Source organism: Castanea sativa, chromosome 11 (genome assembly GCF_040712315.1).
Source record: "Castanea sativa cultivar Marrone di Chiusa Pesio chromosome 11, ASM4071231v1".
Classification (NCBI taxonomy): Eukaryota; Viridiplantae; Streptophyta; class Magnoliopsida; order Fagales; family Fagaceae; genus Castanea; species Castanea sativa.
Window position 1 is genome coordinate 35,145,119 of NC_134023.1, and position 22,425 is coordinate 35,167,543.

General features: G+C 36.0%; 1 protein-coding gene across 1 annotated transcript; it reads right to left on the reverse strand.

The window, feature by feature from the left end:
• Positions 1-8,618: 8,618 nt before the first annotated feature.
• LOC142616405 (putative pectinesterase/pectinesterase inhibitor 46) lies at positions 8,619-10,586 on the reverse strand. The gene is made up of 2 exons (XM_075789266.1): positions 9,557-10,586; positions 8,619-9,301 (listed from the first exon to the last, which is right to left on the reverse strand). The coding sequence occupies exons 1-2, from the start codon at positions 10,584-10,586 to the stop codon at positions 8,619-8,621; spliced, it is 1,713 nt and encodes a 570-aa protein (XP_075645381.1).
• Positions 10,587-22,425: the final 11,839 nt, after the last annotated feature.

The window sequence follows — 22,425 nt, forward strand, 5'->3', positions numbered from 1 at the left end:
TGGAATAGTTTCTCCGAGATTCAAAGTAGAGTTCACTATGTCCTTCAGTTTGGCATGGAACTCATCAAACGACTCATCCTCCTCCATCTTAATTTCTTCGAAGCTTGTAGTGAGCCTCTATAGTTTCGAATCTTTCACAGTCTTTATTCCCTCATAGGTTGACTAGAGGATGGTCCAAGCTTCCTTTGTAGTTTTAGTCGATGATATCTTCTTGAACTCCTCGTTAGTGACTACACTGAATAAGACATTCAATGCCCAGATGTTAAAGTTTGCTGCCTTGATCTTTGTTTCATCCCAATCGGCTAACGCTTCCTTTGGCTTGGTGCAGCCAATCTCTACAGCTTGCCACACCTTCTCATCTAAAGACTACAAAAAAGCTCTCATGCATACTTTCTAGTATGCATAGTTAGTTCCATCAAATAAAGATGGTATAATAAGACATTGTCCTCTATCCATGACAAATAGGGGTCAATGGATCACACACAAGGATTAAACCCTAATCAGAGTGTGTCTGCTCTGATACCACTTGATAAGCCAAAAATATATTGATCATTTGTGATGGATTAAGTTGATTAATTAGCCAAGTTTAATTAATTAATCAATTTAACATGCAAACGCGTGGTAGCATAAACAAATCACTAATTAAACTAAAGTGCAGTGGAAAATAAATTTGACATGGTGATTTTTTTACGAATAGGAAAAACCTCCAAGTCAAAAACTCCACTATGTGATTTTAAGGTCACCACTCCCGAGAATCTACTATTATCAAAACAAGCGGTTACAAGTAAAGGAATCTTAGTACCTTCTACCAACCTACAGTTGAACCCTTACCCCAATACCCAATTAGGCTTGTTCTGTAGTGACAATCTCTCCTTTTGATGCACAGCTCTCAGTACATAACTAACCAATTGCGCGAATCTCAGTACGCGACTTCAATCACCAACTTGAGAAAGATGTTGGCTGCAAAAATTTTTAGTTCATTTTTAGTTCATCCACATGATGAAGATCAAGAAGATACTTGGTTATAAAACCCTATGGTGCACAAACACAGCAGCTTCTTCACAATAGAGATGAACTAGGGCAAACTTTGTCTCCGGTCACAAATTGGTTGAACAAACTTTTCTCAATGCTTGTGCAACTTGTGTTCTGTTTGACGGCCCTTAAAATAATCATTTTATATGTCTGTTTGACGGCCCTTTAAAGAAATTTTGCTAGTTGCACACATTTCACAAGTTACTCTTTGTAAAACTTGGTACATGATATTGTGTGTGAATTTGGTTTTACCATCCAAGATTATGTGTTTTATGGTGTTTGATGCAAAATATGGAATATCTGGATTGAATTTAAATGTTTTTGAAAAACTTTTAAGCTCATACTCATGCATTTCACTTGTGAAACACTATGCTTTGAGGAGTTTCTGCATTAAACTGCTCTGTTTTTCAAAAATTTGTTTTTTTCCAGATTTTCGATCGATCGAAACTGTCTCTGTCTCGATCAAAAAAGTGTTAAAATTTTTGGTTAGGTTCTGCCTGACTCGATTGGTCTTCGATCGATTCTCGATCGATCGAAACTGAAAAATTTTCTGTTTTTAAGCATTTGACCAAATTTTTTTCCATGCATCATTTGTGTTTAGGATTCACATGCATTGCATTGATTTTTGTATCCATCTTATAGTTTTGCAGTCATATCTCTCATTGTTTTCACACATACCATGCATACACTTTGCTAAATTGGGTACTCAACTTGATTTAAAAATTGATTGATTAATTTTTGAGTCCTTTGTACATTCTAGTATATGCTATTTTTATGTGTAAACTATAGAAAATATTTTTCTTAAGAGATATGATGGATAATCAATGTGTAAATATTTTCTCTACTCATGCAACTGTTTATGGGTCACATAATGTTAAGTTTGCATTTATTGAAAAAGAGAATATTTTTCTTCATATGCACCCTCAACTTAAATTTTTTTAAGTTATGTTTGTGTGTTTTTTATTTTCCCCACCTCCTATGTTTTCCCCAAAACTGTTTTTCCCAAAACTTGTTTTGTTTTTCCTATTTTTATAGGGGGAGAAACTTGTTTTTAACCTTTTCTCTTCATTGGGGGAGTTGTCTCTATTTTCTATAGAGTTATCTTGTTTTGTCTTCCCTTAATTCTCTATTTCCTCTTGTTCTCTTTTGAGTTGTTACTCTTTGTTTGAGTTATCTTTGTCAATACGTGACAAAAAGGGGAAGATTTATTTAAATGAAATGTGGGAATATGTGTGGAAAATACAAGAATGTTCTGTTTAGGCGGAGTTAAAATTGTTTTTGATGCATCTAACTTAGGGGGAGAGTTAGTTTGCATATTTGTTGTTTTACTGTTTTTCTGTCACACATGCGTTTATGCGTTTGTTGAGTATTTCAAGAATATACAGGTTGATTCAGTCGTGCTGCTATCTACACTTGCAACTGATAGATAGTAGTTAGGTTGAATTGAGTTTAGTGCTTTTTAAATCTGATTGGGCTTTTTGTAACTTTGAGCATTTCATGTTTGTGATGTGTTTTGTCACGGATTGCCAAAGAGGGAGATTATTAGGTTCTAAGACCTTAGGGACTAATGTATTAGAACTTCAATGTGTATTGTGTTAGCAAACCATGATCAAAACATTTAGTCTAGGTTTAGACTTGCTCAAAGTTTGGTTTAATGTAAGTTTGGAATTGAGTAGTTGCAGAAAATTATTGTTCTATTTTTGCACGGCTCGATCGATCGAAGAATAGACCCGACCGATCGAGAATCATGCATTAGGAATTTTCTGCAAAATTTTTAGTCGACCCAAACACAGTTTAAGCCCATTTAGGATTAGGGTTTCTAATCTACTTCTCCCACTATATAAGGGAAACCCTAAGCACGTTTTTAAAGGCTTCTAAGGGAGAGAAGAGTGTGCCTCTTGTTGTATCTAGGGTTTTGTACCCAAACCTCTCTAGAGTCTTGTTGCTCATATTGCTGTTTGTGTGAATCTCTTGTAAGATCTGAGAGGTGCTTGCCTTCACACAAGCTTGGGATTATCAAGAAGGAGATTTCTTCGAGAGCTGGATGATCGTTCAGTTGCTGCCATAAGAGCTTAAAGATACACAAGCGGGGGTGCTTGTACCTGCTGGAGAATCTAAGAAAGAAGGAGTTTGTGCTCTCGGAGCTTGCATGTGGTCGTGTCAGTAAGTTCTATTGGTGGGTAGCAATAGGATGTTAGTGGTCTAAATCGCTATTGTACACTTCGATTCTTTTATAGTGGATTCAGGTTTACCTTGAGGATAACTAGGTTAAATCCTCCCTAGGTTTTTTACCGGTTTGGTTTTCCTGGGTCATCATATCTTTGTGTTTTTATATTCCGCACTTTACATTGATATAATTATATGATTGTGTTAACTTAGATCTGGAATTTGGACTAAGTAATAACTTGGTTTGTTAACTAGGTTAATCCAATTGTGGTTTAAGGGATCTAAATAAATTCTAACACTAGGGTTATGAGAAAAGAAGGCCCAAAGACATATCCACATATTGGAATCAAAACAGATCTAAAATTCTGTTTTTCTTAAACCTTGACAGATAACATCTGTCAAGATGCTGTCGAGCAGCTGTCGAGCCACGGGGTTGGAATAGCTTTTTAAGCTCGATAGATACTAGCTGTCGAGCTTTAATGACAAGCACTTCTTCAGCTTGTTTCTTAGACAGACTTGCATGGCTTTAACACTTGATCTTGAAACCTTGTTTTTTGAAGTATTAAAAATATCCTAGATCTATTCAAATACAAGTAAAGTGCATTTTATCAAAGGATTAGCCAATTACATAAAATAATGACATATGTTTCTAACAAGTGAAACACATATTTCCTAACATATTTTTATAAAATGTATTTTAATTCTGATTATATAATCATTTAATCTTTATACCTGTTAAATTCGTATAGAGTAAAAATGTTCATTTGACAGGTTTTCTCTTTAGTGTCCCATTACTGCTGAATTCAATGAGCATAAAAATGTTGAAATGGTTTGTAGCTAAATGGCTGTCCAAACCAAACGTTTTGAATACAAAAAATATCAGAAAGTTTAATTTAATTAAAACATGGAATTAAATGACAAGGCTACACCTTAGACATTTATATACATGTAGTGTAAGCATTTTGAGATGATGACAATTCTTTTATGAGTAAATTTTACATTCCAACAAGCCGTATACTCCCTCTTCAAATATTTGTTGTTAAATTATATTTAAATATATTACTATTTGTATGTATTTTATTCTGGGTAAAAGAAAATACTATTAAGAACTTCATATCCTACAAGCTATGTAGGCTTGTAGAGATAATCAGCAAAGTGGTTAGGCAGTTGCATCCTGAAGATAATGTGCAAGATAACGTGCAGAAATTATTTTTCAAAGACATTGGATAAATCCATAGACGGTGCGTATTGTCTCAAGCTAGCAACTTAGTCTGTGCAACCCTGCCACGCACCTAAATTATAATACATGTGTTTATAGTAATTTTGTTTATCATGTTATGACGTATGAGATTATTTTAAGGTACCATCGAGTTAATATGTATCAACTTATTATTTAATTTTATGGTGAAATCTAATTTATGTGAAATGTTATTATTCAAATGATTATTTGAAGATTATGAAATTTAAATTATTTATTTATTTATATATGTTCTTAGGAACAACATGTTAAGAATGGCCAACGTCACCAGTGTGTTTCCTATGCTTGTAAAGAGAACAAATATTGAAATACTGCAAAAATGATTTTAAAATAACCTACAATTGCTTTTGCGAAAGTCTATAGACACAAAATTTGACCACAAATTTGACACTTGTTGATGTGGTATATCGTTAGTTGTAGCTTAAAATTTTATGTATGTGGTGGGCCTAAATAAGAACTTGTTTGTTCTGTTTAGACCCCTACAAACCAAATTTGTTTAACCTAATTAATTAGCCAAGTAGTTACTTAGATTAATTATTTAGATTTAGATTAAACTCATACAATCATATTACTTAGTGCAGAAAAGTAAATAAGACGGCAATATGATAACTCAGGAAAAACCAATGAAACCAACAATTTTAAGGTAAAAAACTTAGAGAGGATTTAACTTAACTATTCTCAAGCTAAACAAATTTGCTATAATAAAATGGAAGTTTACAATAGATTAATTATTCAGATTTAGATTAAACTCATGCAATCATTTTACTTAGTGCAAAAAAGTAAATAAGACAGCAATATGATAACTCAGGAAAAACCAATGAAACCAACAATTTTAAGGTAAAAACTTGGAGATGATTTAACCTAACTATTCTCAAGCTAAACAAATTTGCTATAATAGAATGGAAGTTTACAATAGATTCTCTCCCTAAAATCTAAAGTTACCTCATATACAACTTACTCACACGACCACATGTATCCCAAACTCTACAGACTCTTCTATCTGAATTTACTAAACACAAATACCTACGTTTGTGATTTTAAGATCCCACTCAAAGGTTTTGGATCATCAGCAGTTGTTGATCTTGTAGCAGAAAATTTAGACCTACAGGTTCCAATGGTATGAGAATGATTTCCGGTAGTGGCTTTGAAAAGAGAAGGTACAGTACCTTTTAGATCTCAAAAGAGTATCTCCAAAGTCATCACAAAACGTGCCTTAGGGTTTCTTTTAAACACTAGGAGAATTAGATTTGAAACCCTAATCACTTAATGGGCTTAACAGACTAATGGGCTTTAATTAAATTCTGCACAACTCGTCTTTCAATCGGTCGAACTTGTTCTCTCAATCATTCAAACCCACGTTTCGAATTCTTGAACCTCCAATTTCCAACATTAAACAATTCCAAATTTTTTTAATAATTGCACACTTCGTATGCACTTCTTTTTGAAATTGTATTTAAATATAATCTTAGGGAAATTATATTTTAAAAATATGATTTAACAATTTTCAGTCATGTTTTAGTGCGTGTAAAGTGAATATTGAATAAGAAATATATAACTCTTAACTATCATTACTCATTGATATTATATCCCTTAATATTAAAGCAATAATGCATAACATTTTCTTCCATTATAATCATAAAGCCAAAGAGAAGAAATTTGGTGTAGTTTGTAAAGTTGTGATTTACAACTATTTTGTGTTGGTTTTAATTCCGTGCCAAATTTGATTGTAAATTTCTTCAATCATTTTTCCATGTATGTATGTGAGTTTCTAATTGTAAGAGATGAGTGTGAGAGAGTGTGAAGACTCAAGTTTCAAAGGATGAACAAGCGGTTTTCTCGAGTGTCTCGCGAGAAGCTTACCCACGAAAGAGCCACGTGTAAAGCACATGACTGGAAGATGAAGAGTCATGTCATGCTGGAGATTTTCGCAAGTGTCTCGTGAGTAAGGCCCCCGCGAAGGACTCGCGAAACTCTCTGTTTAGCAAAAAGTGAAGTTTTGTTTTACCAAGTCTTTACCCACACTATATATATATGCCTTCATTACTCACAAATTGTAAGGAGTATTTTTCAGAGAGAAAACCCTAGAAAATACACTTGAGAGTTAGAGATTTATATCCACAATCATCTACACATTTCCTTGTGGTTTTCCTCAACTCCTACCCCTCTAACTCTACATCCTTGAGAGGTTGATAGCCCAAACACTTACTACACCCATTCTGAGTGTAAAGTGAGATTTTGGTGCTATTGGGAAGCATTGGAATGAGCCATTTATTGACAGATGCAATCAAGCTGAATTGTGGGATCCGAAAAACTAGAGAAGTTAAGGCTCTAAGAAGTCAATTGGTAGCAGGAGCTTGGAGGGCTCAAGTATATGGGGTGGACTAGGCTTGAAGGGTCTTTTATTATTCATGTACTTCAACTTTATTCTCTAGTGGATCGATTTCAACTTGGAGGGTCGCAGAGATGTTTTTTACCGAGTTCTTCGGTTTCTTCTTCGATAACATGTCTCGGTGTTATCTTGTGTTTGCATCTCTCTTCCCTACTCTTTAAGTTCTTCCTTTATTGTTGATAATGGATGATATGGCTTAGGGTAGTGATAACGGTTGTTTGAGCTTCATTACTCTTGTTTTGCACTTAATATAAGTTAGAGTAAAAGTTATCTAGCCGTAATTTTTATTTTGGGGGTCTAAACAAGCTCTTGAGTATCTACACAAATCCAAGCTTTCATAGTTGAAGAGAGAGAAGATGCATGTGTTTAGCTATATGTGCAACAAAGATGATCCCCATCTCTAGTTCTTTTGGGGTTGGTATGATATAAGGCTAATTTAGTGGAGCACAAGGGTTTTGTTTAAGTTGAGGAGCACGTTTGTACTATCCAGTCAAGCAATTAAAAGAATGACTTGATGGATCGCTGCTCTGTATTGTGTAAACCTAATGGACCAAATAAATGGCTTATTACGTGCCATTTGGACCTAGAACTTTGTCTTATACTGGTACTTAATATTGCTATTTTAGCATGTTTTTCCTAAGGCCATGAAAAAATACAGTCTCATAAAGCATATCTAGGAAAGTAATTGAGTCTCAATGGGTTAACATGAGTGGATAGTGAGGACCGCTTAATTTGATACACAGTTTTGTTTTGTGACTCATAAATCAAGTGCTTATGCCAGTTTATCTAATTTGGGACTAGTGTTTCTGTGTATTGGATTCATTGGAATTTGAACTCATGTCAAATAATTGTCACGTGTTTACATCTTAACAAGTCCAATACACAAGAGAACTGAATCCAACCGTAGCCCTTTTTTTGAAGACATAAACTAATATAAGGAATGGTTAGATAGTCTATTATGGATCCTTGGGCCTAGATCTATGTCATGAAGTGGATACTAAATGTAATTATTTTAGCATACTTTTCCTAGGGCTATGAAAAATTACGGTCTCATGGAGAATGTTTAGGAAGGCAATTGAGTCTTTCTGGATTGACATGATCAGTACTGTTTGCTTCTCAAGTTCTGGATTGACACAATTCATTAGAATTTTGTTGAGATTTAGGTTTGATCGATCGACTACCATGTTGAGATTCAAGTTGCCTCAATCGATCAGCACTTTCTAAACACACTAAAATAAGACTAAATATATAATAAAAAAAATGCGTTTTGACTTGGATTTGTCAACACATACAAAATATAATCCAACAAAAATTTTCTTTGTCATTATTTCTTCTCATTCTTCTTGATTTTTTAGTTGTTAGTAAATGATTCGGAGAATATTGGTCTAATTACTACAGTCCTTGAAATGGAGGTTGTGATTCTGAAACATAACTTCAGAAGAGAAACCTCAAGTAGTTTTAGACGTTTCTTGCTATATGCAATTTTCAAGTTCATTGCAAAGGGAAAGAAGCAAGAAGAAAATAAATCACATGCAATTGTTATAGAATCTTTCAAGAAAAGCATGAGGCACTTATTACCTCAGAATATTTTCACGTTACACTTGTTAGATATCGTTTTTATTCGAAACATTTTTCAATCAACGAACCTCATACATTGTATGAAGTCAAAGAAAACAATATTTAAACAACTATTAGCGAAAAAAAGAATTAGAACAAAAGAGGGAGTGGGGACAAAAACCAAACATCTCTTTGAGAAAGTCTCCATGAAATTTATCACGTTCGGAGGCCAGGTTGGTAGGGTGCACCTGAGGCAGATATCCACTTGTTTCCTTGGATGAATTTATTTACTGTAAATTTGCTTGCTACTTGAAGATTAATGGTTTTTACTCCCTTCCATTTGACTCTATTCTTTGTGGAAGAACCAGGTCCATAATTTTGGTATTCAGAGTAAAATATGGTGCTTGGGGCTGATGTGCCTACCCATGGTAACCATCCATTGGGGTTGATTAAGCTCCCTAGATTGTTTTGGAGGAACACTGTTGTTGAGTAATTCTTCCATGGACGTCCAAGGTATGTCTGGACTGAACTCAAGTTCCCAAAAGGAGATATGGTGCAACCTTGTATTGAGATTCCAGTGTTCTGATTTGGGTCCAACTTACCTTGAGCTGTGATAGTGTTCTGCTGGCCTGGTATTGGAACCTTAGCAAATATGTTGCACTTTTGAAGCACAACTGCAGAATTCCCAAAGATGAAATCAACTGTTCCATAAATGTTGCATTCACGGTAGAACTGTCGGTTGGAATGTGTATAAAGGGTGTCTTGAAATGCATCAATGTGACAGCGGTAAAAGATTGATAGGTCTGACTTTGATATGAGGGCCACTGCTTGCTGCTTGATCGCACCTGCATTGTTTCGGAATCCCATATCTCGAGCAACGAAGCCCTTCCCATATACAGCTGCACAGAAAGAAATTTAATTGTTAGTGAAGTTGGCTGGGAGCAAGATCCACTACATTTCACGTGAAATTAAAAGAGTTCATATATTACAGTCAATATTTAATTTGTTAAATCTATGGATGTACAGAATTTCATATCATTTGAAATTTAAAATAATATGATACTGAATACAACTTTCGGATTTGTAATATTTAATATGAATTTTTCACCTAAGAAAATTATTCAAATTAAAAAGCACAATATGCCTAGTCTTACCAAATGTAGCGGTTGCAAACGTAGGAGTCCCGTCCACAAAGTTTAGATTACTAGATACAATTGTTGCAGTTCTTCCATCACCAACCATCACAACGTTCCACATGTTCTTGTCAACCAGCACATTTTCATAATAAACTCCTTTCTTCACATAGATCACAAACCTCTTGTCACTTTTTTTGGGAACTTGCTTGAGTGCATCAGTAATTTTTTTGTATTTACAAGATGCATCTTTCCCCACAACTATGTTGGCCTGGTACCTTAAATCTGGACTTTGAAGTAGCTTCCTATCATTTGGATGCAGCCACTCTGGCTCTTCTTGGTTCTCAGGGTAACTCATAAGTCGCCTTAGCTTCACCGAACCCAAAATGTTAGAAAGCCATGTGGTGATAGCAAGGCTGTTGCTAGTTAATTCAGTAGAATTCTTCAGGTGATCGGCAATAGTAGTCTGTATTGATGTTTGATTGGCATTCTCAAAGCCATCTATGCAGGTCTGTTGGCAAGTACCTGCAGAACTTAGCCATGTTATGAGGTCATCGATGACTTGAAGAAATGAGTCAGAACCAGCATACAGTGTGCTATTGAGATCATCCAAAGCAAGACTCAAAAGTTCCTGACAATTTTCCATAGCTATGGTGGTCATGTTGTCATTGAAACCATTGAGAAAGCCGGGCTCAGATAATTTCAGAGCAGCATTTGACACTTCATTCATAGCCACTTGGATTGCCAACTTGAAGACATCCAAAGGTTGAATGTTCGTGGAGTTAGATAAAGGAGAAAGGCTAGCAAAGCATGAATCCGGGTACAATGTTACATCGCAAACAGCTTTTACAGAGGTGGAAAGAGGCTGTGCATCACTACCTTTGTTTGAACCAGAACTATTACGAGTTCCAACTACAGCAGCAACTACAATTGCAACAAGGATTATGGATGATAAGCTTATGATGGTGATTCTCTTCCGGGTCTTCCGAGCAGCTACAAGCTTTGCTTGTTCGGTTTCATCAACTTTGCCGTAGGCTTTAAAGAAAGACATTTTTTTTCTACTTCTTGTTCAGGTTTTGGAATAGGGTGGTGATTGGGTTTGCTCTTTTATATGAAAGAATGAATGGCATTTTGTTAAGAGCAACGCGGTTATACGTGCAAGGCACTACCCCAACTGCAAACAAGACTTTTTGAAGGCTCATTTGTTATTTGGAGGGTGCTTATCATGTTATAAAGCCTGATAGATTATGCAAATATAGTGCTTCTGGTGAAGTGATTAATCACACAATAAAGAGAGTATGTATGAATTAAATATAGACCTTGACAACTATGGGAAAAGTATCATGTCTTATTGTTAAACTATTGACTCTACAGCAGCAGAAAAAGAGTGGAGGGTGAGGCACGATCTAGAATTTCTTTTCTTGGTAAGATTGCTTGCATTCCAATCATCCGAAACTTTGACACCATAATCCATCAAGAATTCCAATTTCTCTCTCTCTCTCTCTCTCTCTCCAAGTGGAGCTGACCCGAAATTAATTATATATTCATGGTGGAAATAAAATATATTAACTACTAGGAGCATTACTTATAAGCAAATGTTATTCAGAAGTCAAAATATGTCATTTCTATATGTCATTTTGCTATACTCTTATATGACATTTTCTTTACAAAAGTTAGATTTAATTGCATGTAAAAATCTAACAATAAGAAATGCTAATATAAAAGTGTTAAAATAAAAGCTTTAGACAGAAAAGGAAAAAAGATTTAGACAGAGAAGGAGAGTGAAAGTAAGGGTGTATGTGGTAAGTCGTAAGGCCTAATATAGCCTACGTCCACAAAGAAAAGTCTTTGATGACTACATTTTACCTTTTTACTATATGAATCATCGTATAAAAACTAAAGTTGACTTGTGAGAATACCTTGATCAAGACTAAAAACATAGATAATTAGGGGGTGTTTGGCAAGCATGTTTAAACACATTTTTACACATTTTAAACAACATTACAAACATTTTCACACACTTTTTCACCCACACATATATCAAAAACACCTAAACAACATAACTTAAACTACTCTCTCAAACATCCTTTTAACGTTCCTTGATTTTAATCAATGAAGAATATCAACATGTGTCAAATGTGACATGCATGACACACTACCATACCCCATATACTCAAGGTAGAAGCTTAATGATACCTTGAGTATGGAATGTAAACTAGCTAGCGAAGAAGCTATGAAATGACCATGAATGACTAGATCAAATGTAGAATGGGCCAGACATATAATGTGAAATAAATTGTACAAAATTTTAGTGATGGCAAGGGCCAACAATGATGAATCAATACATGAAGATGGCTATAAGGGCCTCAGAATGGTTGTGCCAAAGACTAAAGAACGGCTGCTATGGATTGACAGTGGCTACAGTACTAGTGGCATGAGGAATATGGCAAAAGACAATGTCTTTATGAAGAGTGTAAGCATGTGATGAATTTCACATAGATGGTAAGTTATTATTAGTTTTAATTTGAACTTATCAGTGAAATTACTATTTTTTTCATCAACAACAATCAGTAACAATATGTCACTTAAAATTTGTTATAAAAGTTTTGTAAAAATATTGTAAACATAGCATTTCTCGATGTTTTTTCTCATTCCGATACAAAGAAATGAAAGGAAAATCATACTTTCTCATTTGAACAAAAAGGTAGTTTACAATATTTCTGGAACTTTAAATTTATTGAAGTGACGCTTTAAAGCTATCATGATACTTGCAATATCCTGATACTTTTTTTTTTCTTTATCTTTTTTATTTTTATAGTTATCATCACATTGTAAACCTTAAATTCCATAACCTCTATCTCAAAAAAAAAAAAAAAAAAAAAAATCCATAACCTTACCATGTAATTATTCAGAATAAAAAATATATATAATTATACGCACATAGTTATATTACATGACAATGTTATAACTTATACGCACGTAAATACTCATTAAATTTAAAATACAATGAGAAAATTAGAACAGACTGGATTACTTTTGATTGCTCAAATGTGAAGCTCAAAAAAATTTGTAATTAACCTTATAATTCAAGGTAAAAAGAAATACACTTTACCAATAAATCAGAGTATCACTCATACGAACACTTCCATTAGTGAATATGACCAACTATTCTGCTAAGCAATCACTATTTGGTTTAATTTATCACTATTTTTTGAGTTCTAATTAGTTCAATTACTAAATTTTTTTTATTGTTGAATAAAAGATTTGGATTTCTATCTATACTAAAAAATCAATTGGTATTTTAGTTTGATTATAAAGAGTCATTATCGATAATAAACACCATAAGTTGAAAATATTTCTGAGAAGATGCTCTTTTATGGGAGGTTATGGGCCTTATGGCGGGTTGGATGTTTAGTGATTTAGTCCCCCTTAATTCCACCAGAGGTTAGTCTCCCTCCAGGTCTTCACTTATTAAAAAAAATCATTTAAAACAAAACTCAAAGCAAATAATGAATCACACAATTTGTATCTTGATTTATAAAATGTGTGTCATTTGCTTTTGCTGAAACCAACAGATCCAGACCCCCAAAAAAGAAAATTAATGGTCATTAGCTTTTGCTGAAATTGACAAAACCACACAAAATGAAAAATAATAGGGGAATTTTTTTAATTAAAAAAAAAAGTCAGTTTGCTTCTTGTGAATTAATCTCTGAGTTTTTAGTTATACTAATTTAAACACCAAAATTTATAAACCATGACAACGCAACCACTTTGTCTATATAGCTCTTAAAAATATCTAATGGAACAATAACTGAGCAATTTATTATCTGCTTTTAATGGGGGCTTTCAGTCCCTAAAATCCAAGCCACCCAATCCGACCGACAAATGCTAAAAAAATGTCAAAATTACCTAGATCCGACGACTTTCTGGTATTTCTTAGCTCTGATCTGGCCACCCTTCGTCTTCCTTCACTTAGATCCGGTGGTATTTGCTTAGATTCACTCAAATCCGCCCAAGATCTACTCTCCTCCTTTGTCAGATTTGCTCAAATCCGGCAATATATGGTTAGATCTGACTCAGATCAGCAAAGATAAGCTCAAATTGGCGATGATAGGCTCAGATCGGGAAAGATAGAGTCTAATATTTGGTTAAATCTGACTATTCTTACTAAGACCGACGAAGATAGGCTCTGATCTACTCAAATCCGGCACCTTTAACTCAGATTGGTGAAGAGAGAACTTCTCCTCCATCCGCCATCGCTCATCATCGAACTCGACTGACCCAACCATTCGCTCCCCTAAGCCTGGCCGACTTGACCCGTGGTGGTCGGAGGTCGATTGTGGGTGTGTTTTTGTTCCATCTAATCTGAGTAGGTTCAGCCTGGGTTGATGCCAAATCCGACCTAGACCGACCCATGGACAGTCCTAATTGTGGTAAAGTCTTGCGGCTTTGTGACAAGAACTACATATAAAAGCATTAACTTGCAAAAAGCTAGGAGCCGTGTAGTTTAATTAGATAGTAACTCTTCCTATTTCCAATGGAAACATATAGGATTTTAATCCACTCTCCTTCTTTTACTAGTATCAAATTATCAAAAATATAAAAATAAAAACTTGCAAATAGATGGTGATGATGCAAAAAATCAACAGTTGTGATCTTCGTTAGTGTGGATGGACGACGGTAATAAATTCGTCTAGGGACAAACCTGCAACAGATCTAAAATAGAGAAAAAAGATACACCGGTGTGGTGTTTGCCAAACACCCTCCGATGATTAACTTAGAATGGGATTCAATCAAAGTATATTGCAAAAGAATTCAACTTGGGAACAGCTTTTGGGATGAGAATTGTGTGCACCTTTTGGTGTTGTTCTTCTCTGACTTTATAGACATCTTTGTCTTTAATGAGCAACAGATCTCTGCATTCATTCTCATTTGTAACGATTGAGGCGTCACAAATTAGTGCTTTGACTTATGTAACGTCTTTTTTCCCATTGCTTCGTTTATTACTCGTTGTCATAAATGTTCGCTATAAATGTGTAACGTATCTTGGGTTTGTCCATTATGGAATGACAAAGCTGTTATTTTGTGGACTCATTACATAGGTTAGGCTGCAATAAGAAGTGAGCAAAGACAATAAGCCTTAAAATATGACAAAAGTGGAGAAACTTAAAATGGTGTGGTAGGGGAGACAAAGAGAATTTCTCATGGTAATGTGTAATAGACTATGGGCCTTAGGCCTACCTTATTTACTTATATAGCATACATATTTGTACTGCAAACTCTATCTTCTTTATAAAAGCACTCATGTGTATTTTATTACTTGAGAAATACAATACAATATTTCAATATTTCTAACATGGTATTAGAGCCATTTTTTTGACCTTTTCTTAGCATTCTTGTCTCTCTTGGTGTTACTCCATTCTCCCATCGCTTCCGCCATCACAACAGCCGTCACAGCCACTCACCGTTAAACCTCCGACATCTCTCAACCATCGTTCTTAGATTCTGGACCTATAGCTGCCATCATTGAGGAGTCCCACACCATAAAGACCAATGCTCTTATCGTTGCCATCGTGAATCTTGCCCTAATTAACCTTTTACAGGCACCACCAAGATCGTCATTCGCCAATCTACTCAAAAGTGGAAGTCCAGCTGCCATTGGAGCTTCACACGCCATCGAAGTAATTGCATTGGTGTCACAAGCTCTTCATGCACCGCACACGCCTGCACCTAAATCGATTGACATTATATGTGACATCATCAGTGCCACGTCAAGTCTAGCTTACATCAGCTGCCACATCATTGCCCCTGTCTCCACTTACATCATCATCCACGTCATATGTTGATGTCATCTTGCTGACATCATAGCTCTATAGTTGAGCATCTATGGCTTTCGTTGGTTGACTTTGACCATTGACTTTTTAACCAAGTTTGACCGTTGACTTTTCTAAAGTTGACCTTTTGCAGTCCAGGGTGCTCCTTACCTAGTTTTTCGCATAGATTTCATTTTTGCAGTCTATTTTTGCATATATTTGCCTCTAAATGGATAAAAATGATATTTTTCTTCCTCGCTTCATCAATTTTATATTGAAAGGGAATAAGAATTACTTATTTTGGTCTCAAGCTATGCATGGTTTTCTTAAGAGTCACATGCTCTAACAATATTGTGATGGTACAATCACTATTCCTATGAAAGAGGTAGCTTAATAAGATATTGCTTTCATCACTTGCATGGTTGAATGGAATGTCACAACCACATAATTCTCACTTGGCTCTACAACACCTCTATTCTTCCATCACCAATTTATTGGGCAACTTTGATGATGCAAAATCTGCATGGGATATATTGGTTAAAAATTACTCCACCTCTCACGGATCCACAAAACATCAATTAGTGGTTGAATTCCATCAACCCAAGCAAGAACCAGGGCAATCTATCAATGACTACTATGATCAGCTTCACTACATTTGGGACCAAATTGACCTTTCTAATTCAACTTGGGCATGCTCAAAGGATGCTCAACAATATGCTACTATTTGAGATGAATTTCGTCTCCTATGAGCTCATCTAAGGTCAACTTCTTAATCACAGTCCTCCTCCCTCTCTTGAAACTATTGTAAATAAGTTGGTTGGAGAATAAGCTCATCTTGAAACTCTTCGAACCTAGAATAAGCTTAATGTTTTGGCTATTACTCCTTCTGCTCCTCCCACGAAGCAACCTCCACAATCAGGGTTTAATGCATCTAACTTCTGCAATCGTCACAAACAGCCTAACAAAAAGTTTTGCAACTATTGCAAATCTACTACTGTTGTTGCTAATACTGAGTCTACCCAGCCAATGTCTTCCATCTCAGATGACTCCCAAGTATTCTGGATCCACTGTCAACCTCTCATCAACTGAACTACAAAACATCATAGCTCAGGTTATTCATATGGCTAGCAATGTATCTCTTTCCACTGCTCTCTTAGTTTTACCTGGTAACTCTCACTCTTGGCTTTGTTATTCTACTTATTACAATCACATGACACCTCACCCATCCTTATTTTCTAAACTTGAACCTGTACCACATCATTTTAGTACTCATATAGCTAATGGTTCCACCATGCATAAAATTAGTCTAGGTTTTGTTTCGACCTCCAACCTTTCGATTCTTGGGTTCTTCCATGTACCTTACCTATCCTATGGTTTATTTTCTGTGGGGTAATTGGCTAAATTGGGTTATTGCCTTATTTTTTTACTATTTTGGGTGTACTATGCAAGATCTGAGGACGGGACAGGAGCTTGGGACCAGTCCTAGAGTTGGGCGTATGTTTCTTATAGATAACCTTCATCTTCCACCTATTACTCCTATTTTTGTTTCTACTACAGCTGCTGTAGTTTCTTTTTTTCCTTCTCTCGCACTTTGGCATTTTTGTCTTAGTCATACACTTTCTTCTCGGGTATAACAGTTAGCTTCTAGGAGTCTGTTAGGTTCTGTATCCAAAGACAATTTTAATGGTACTTTATGCCAATTAAGAAAACAACCAGCTTTGCCTTTCAACAATCGTGAATCGATATCTACCAATATATTTGATTTATTTCATTCTGATGTTTGAGGACCTTCCCCTGTTACTAGTATTGGTGGATCTCGATAGTTTGTTATTTTTGTTGATGATTAATCTCATTATAGTTGGATTTTTCTTATGAAATCTCGTTCTAAATTACTACAAATCTACTATACCATTGCAAAAATAGTTGAAACACAATTTTCCAAATGTATCAAGATTTTTGGATTTAATAATGCTCTTGAATAGACTCAATATGCTTTTCAAGCTATTTTTCATTCCTATGGCACTATAAATCATCTAACTTGTCCTGGTACCTCTTAGTAAAGTGGTAAAGTCGAACGAAAATTTCATTATATTCTTGACACTATTCATGCTCTTTTTCTCTCTGCCAAAGTTCCTACCCCATTTTGGGGTGAAACCACTCTTCATGCTATTAATTGTATTCCAAGCCTGTCATCCATAATCAAACACCATATGAGCAGATTTTTGGGTCGCCTCTTAACTATCATCACCTAGGCTCTTTTGGTTTTGCATATTTCGTTCTTTTTTAGCCTAATAAGTATAACAAACTTAAGCCTCGATCCAGACTTTGTTGTTTCCTTAGCTATGGAGAAACTCAAATGGGGTATTAGTATTGTGATCCTGTTTCTCATCGTTTTCATGCTTCCCTAAATGTTGTCTTCTGAGAACATCACTCCTTTGTTAATCTTTCTCACTTCTGTTACTCCCTGTCTACCTCCATTGTCTTAGAACTCTTTCCAAATGAGTCACATATTCCTTCTATAGTTGCTCCCGATCCTCCTATAGACTTCTTTGTCCAACCACCAAATTTTTGTTATGCCTCTCCTGAATCACCCTCAAATAAATAGGTGGAAGATGAACAAGTCGAAGACGAGCTACCCAACTTTGAGCCTAGGTCCCTTGCTTCTACTCTACCTGAAGATCTTGCACACAACATTCCATCTCGTCACTTAACTTAAGTAAGATCCATTCCTGCACATTTACTTGACTATCATAGTTACATTGCCCTTGTTATACAACATAAGCCTCACACCTATCGTGAGGCCTCCACTAACCCCTTATAGCAAATTGCAATGAAATAGGAACTTAATGCCCTATCTGAAAACCATACTTGGAATTTGGTAACTCTCCCCCCTAGGAAGTCTATGGTTGGTTGTAAGTGGATTTACAGGATCAAGATTCGCGCTAATGGGTCTATTGAGCACCATAAAACTCGTCTTGTTGCAAAAGGTTTTACATAGGACTATAGGATTGATTATAAAGAGACATTTGCTCTAGTTGCTTGAATCTCATCTATTCATGCCCTCTTAGCTGTTGCTGCTGCCAATAAATGAGACTTTTATTCATATGGATGTCAAAAATGTCTTCCCTAATGGAAATTTAAGTGAAGAAGTTTATATGCAGCTTCTTTCTAGTCTCTCTGTTGAATTGAACAAGGTTTGTTACCTTCGAGGTACATTTTATGGCCTTAAAAATGCTCCACGAGCTTGGTTTGCCAAGTTCAACTCCACCATCTTCCACTTGGGTTACACTACTAGTCCTTATGATTTCGCCTTGTTTCTTCATCGCACTGACAAATGTACTATTTTGCTTCTCTTGTATGTGGATGACATAATCATAACTGGTGATGACCTTAGTAGCATTCAAGAACTCAAAGATTTTCATAGCTAGCAGTTTAGGCCTATTTTGTTCTTTTTTAGCCTCATAAGCACAACAAACTTGAGCCTCGATCCAGACTTTGTTGTTTCCTTGGCTAAGGAGAAACTCAAATAGTGTATCGGTGTTATGATCCTATCTCTCATTGTCTTCGTGTTTCCCTAAATGTTGTCTTTTGGAAATATCGCTCTTTTGTTAAACTCTCTCACTTCCATATCTTCACGTCTACCTCCTCTGTCTTAGAACTCTTTCCAAACGAGCCACATATTCCTTCTATAGTTGCTCCTAATCCTCCTATAAACTTCTCTGTCTAACCACTAGATATTTTTTATATCTCTCCTAGATCACCCTTAAATAAATAGGTAGAAGATGAACAGGACGAAGACAAGCTACCCAACTTTGAACCTAGGTCACCTACTTCTGCTCTGCCTAAAGATCTTGCACACGGCATTCCACCTCATCACTCAACTCAGGTAAGATCGATTCCTACACATTTACTTGACTATCATTGTTACGCTACCCTTGCAACGCTACAAAAGCCTCACACCTATCGTGGGGCCTCCACTAACCCCTTATGACAGATTGCAATGAAAGAGAAACTTGATGCCTTATCTAAAAACCATACTTGGGATTTGGTAACTCTCTCCCCTTGGAAGTATGTGGTTGGTTGTAAGTGGATCTACAGGATCAAGATTCGCGCTGATGGGTCCATTGAGCACTATAAAACTCATCTTGTTGCAAAAAGTTTTACATAGGACTATAGGATTGATTATGAAGAGACCTTTGCTCCGGTTGCTCGAATCTCATCTATTCGTGCCCTCTTAGCTGTTGCTGCTGCCAATAAATGAGACTTTTTTTCAGATGGATGTCAAAAATGTCTTCCCTAATGGAAATTTAAGTGAAGATGTTTATATGCAGCCTCCTTCTAGTCTCTCTATTGAATTGAACAAGGTTTGTTACCTTCGAGGTACACTTTATGGCCTTAAACATGCTCCACGAGCTTGGTTTGCCAAGTTCAACTCCACCATCTTCCACTTGGGTTACACTACTAGTCCTTATGATACTGCCTTGTTTCTTCATCGCACTGACAAATGCACTATTTTGCTTCTCCTATATGTGGATGACATAATCATAATTGGTGATGGCCTTAGTGGTATTCAAGAACTCAAGGATTTTCTTAGCTAGCAATTTATGTCTGTTTTGTTCTGTTTTAGCCTCATAAGCACAACAAACTTGAGCCTCGATCCAGACTTTGTTGTTTCCTTGGCTATGGAGAAACTCAAACAGTGTATCGGTGTTATGATCCTATCTCTCATTGTCTTCATGTTTCCCCAAATGTTGTCTTTTGAAAATATCGCTCTTTTGTTAAGCTCTCTCACTTCCATATCTTCACGTCTACCTCCTTTGTCTTAAAACTCTTGCCAAACGAGCCACATATTCCTTCTATAGTTGCTCATGATCCTCCTATTGACTTCTCTATCCAACCACTAGATATTTTTTATGTCTCTCCTAGATCACCCTTAAATAAATAGGTAGAAGATAAACAGGACGAAGACAAGTTACCCAACTTTGAGCCTAGGTCACCTACTTCTGCTCTACCTAAAGATCTTGCACACGGCATTCCACCTCATCACTCAACTCAGGTAAGATCTATTCCTACACATTTACTTGACTATCATTGTTACACTACCATTGCTACACTACAAAAGCCTCACACCTATCATGAGGCCTCCACTAACCCCTTGTGGCAGATTGCAATGAAAGAGAAACTTGATGCCTTATCTAAAAATCATACTTAGGATTTGGTAACTCTCCCCCCTTGGAAGTATGTGGTTGGTTGTAAGTGGATCTACGGGATCAAGATTCGCACTAATGGTCCATTAAGCACTATAAAGCTCATTTTGTTACCAAATGTTTTACATAGGAGTATAGGATTAATTATGAAGAGACATTTACTTGGATTGCTTGAATCTCATCTATTCATGCCGTCTTAGCTATTGCTGCTACCAATAAATGAGACTCTTTTTTAGATGGATGTCAAAAATGTCTTTCCTAATGGGAATTTAAGTGAAGAAGTTTATATACAACCTCCTTCTAGTCTCTCTATTGAATTGAACAAGGTTTGTTACCTTCGAGGTACACTTTATGGCCTTAAACATGCTCCACGAGCTCGGTTGAAAAGTTTAGCTCTACCATCTTACGCTTGGGTTATACTGCTAGTCCTTATGATTCTGCCTTATTTCTTCGTTGCAGCGACAAAGGAACTATTTTTCTTCTCTTGTATATGGATGACATAATCCTAACTAGTGATGACCTTAATGGCATTAACAAAACTCAAGGATTTTCTCAGCTAGCAACTTCTACCTGTTTTGTTCTTTTTTAGCCTTATGAGCACAACAAACTTGAGCCTCAATCCAGACTTTGTTATTTCCTTGGCTATGGAGAAACTCAAACGAGGTGTCGATGTTATGATCCTATCTCACGTTGTCTCCGCGTTTCCCTAAATGTTGTCTTCTGGGAACATCGCCCCTTTATTGAGCTATCTCACTTCTGTTCCATCTTGTCTACCTCCTCTGTCTTAGAACTCTTTCCAAAAGAGTCACATATTCCTTCTATAGTTGCTTCTGATTCTCCTATAGACTTCTTTATCCAACCACCAGATATTTTTTATATCTGTCCTAAATCACCCTCAAATAAATAGGTGGAAAATGAACAAGTCGAAGACGAGCTACCCAACTTTGAGCGTAGGTCCCCAACTTTCGCTATCTTGCACACGGCATTCCATCTCGTTACTCAACTCGGGTAAAACCCATTTCTACAAATTTACTTGACTATCGTTGTTACACTGCCCTTGCTACACTACACAAATCTTATACCTATCATGAGGCCTCCACTAACCCCTTATCGTAGATTGCAATGAAAGAGGAACTTGATGCCTTATCTAAAAACCATACTTGGGATTTGGTGACTCTCCCCCCTAAGAAGTTTGTAATTCGTTGTAAGTGGATCTACAGGATCAAGATTCACGCTGATGGGTCTATTGAGTGTTATAAAGCTCGTCTTGTTGCAAAAGGTTTTACGCAGGAGTATAGAATTGATTATGAAGAGACCTTAGCTTCAGTTGCTCGAATTTCATCTGTCCATGCCCTTTTGATTGTTACAGCTACTAGTATATGAGACTCTTTTCAAATGGATGTCAAAAATGTCTTCCTTAATGAGAATTTAAGTGAAGAAGTGTATATGCAACCTCCTCATAGTCTCTATATTGAATCGAACAAGGTTTGTTACCTTTGTTGTGCACTTTATTACCTTAAACAAGCTCCGCGAGCTTGGTTTGCTAAGTTTAGCTCCACCTTCTTTTGCTTGGGTTACATTGCTAGCCCTTATGATTCTGCCTTGTTTCTTCATCGCATCGGCAAAAGCACTATTTTACTTCTTTAGTATGCAGATGACATGATCATAACTGATGACAACTTTAGTGGCATTCAAGAACTCATGGATTTTCTTAGCTAGCAATTTGAGATGAAAAATCTTAGACATTTCAACTACTTCTTAGGTCTTAAAATCACTCATTCCACTGATGGGTTTTATATTACTCAAGCCAAGTATACTTCTGAACTATTGTCTCGAGCTGGACTTACTAATAGTTAGACTATTGACACTC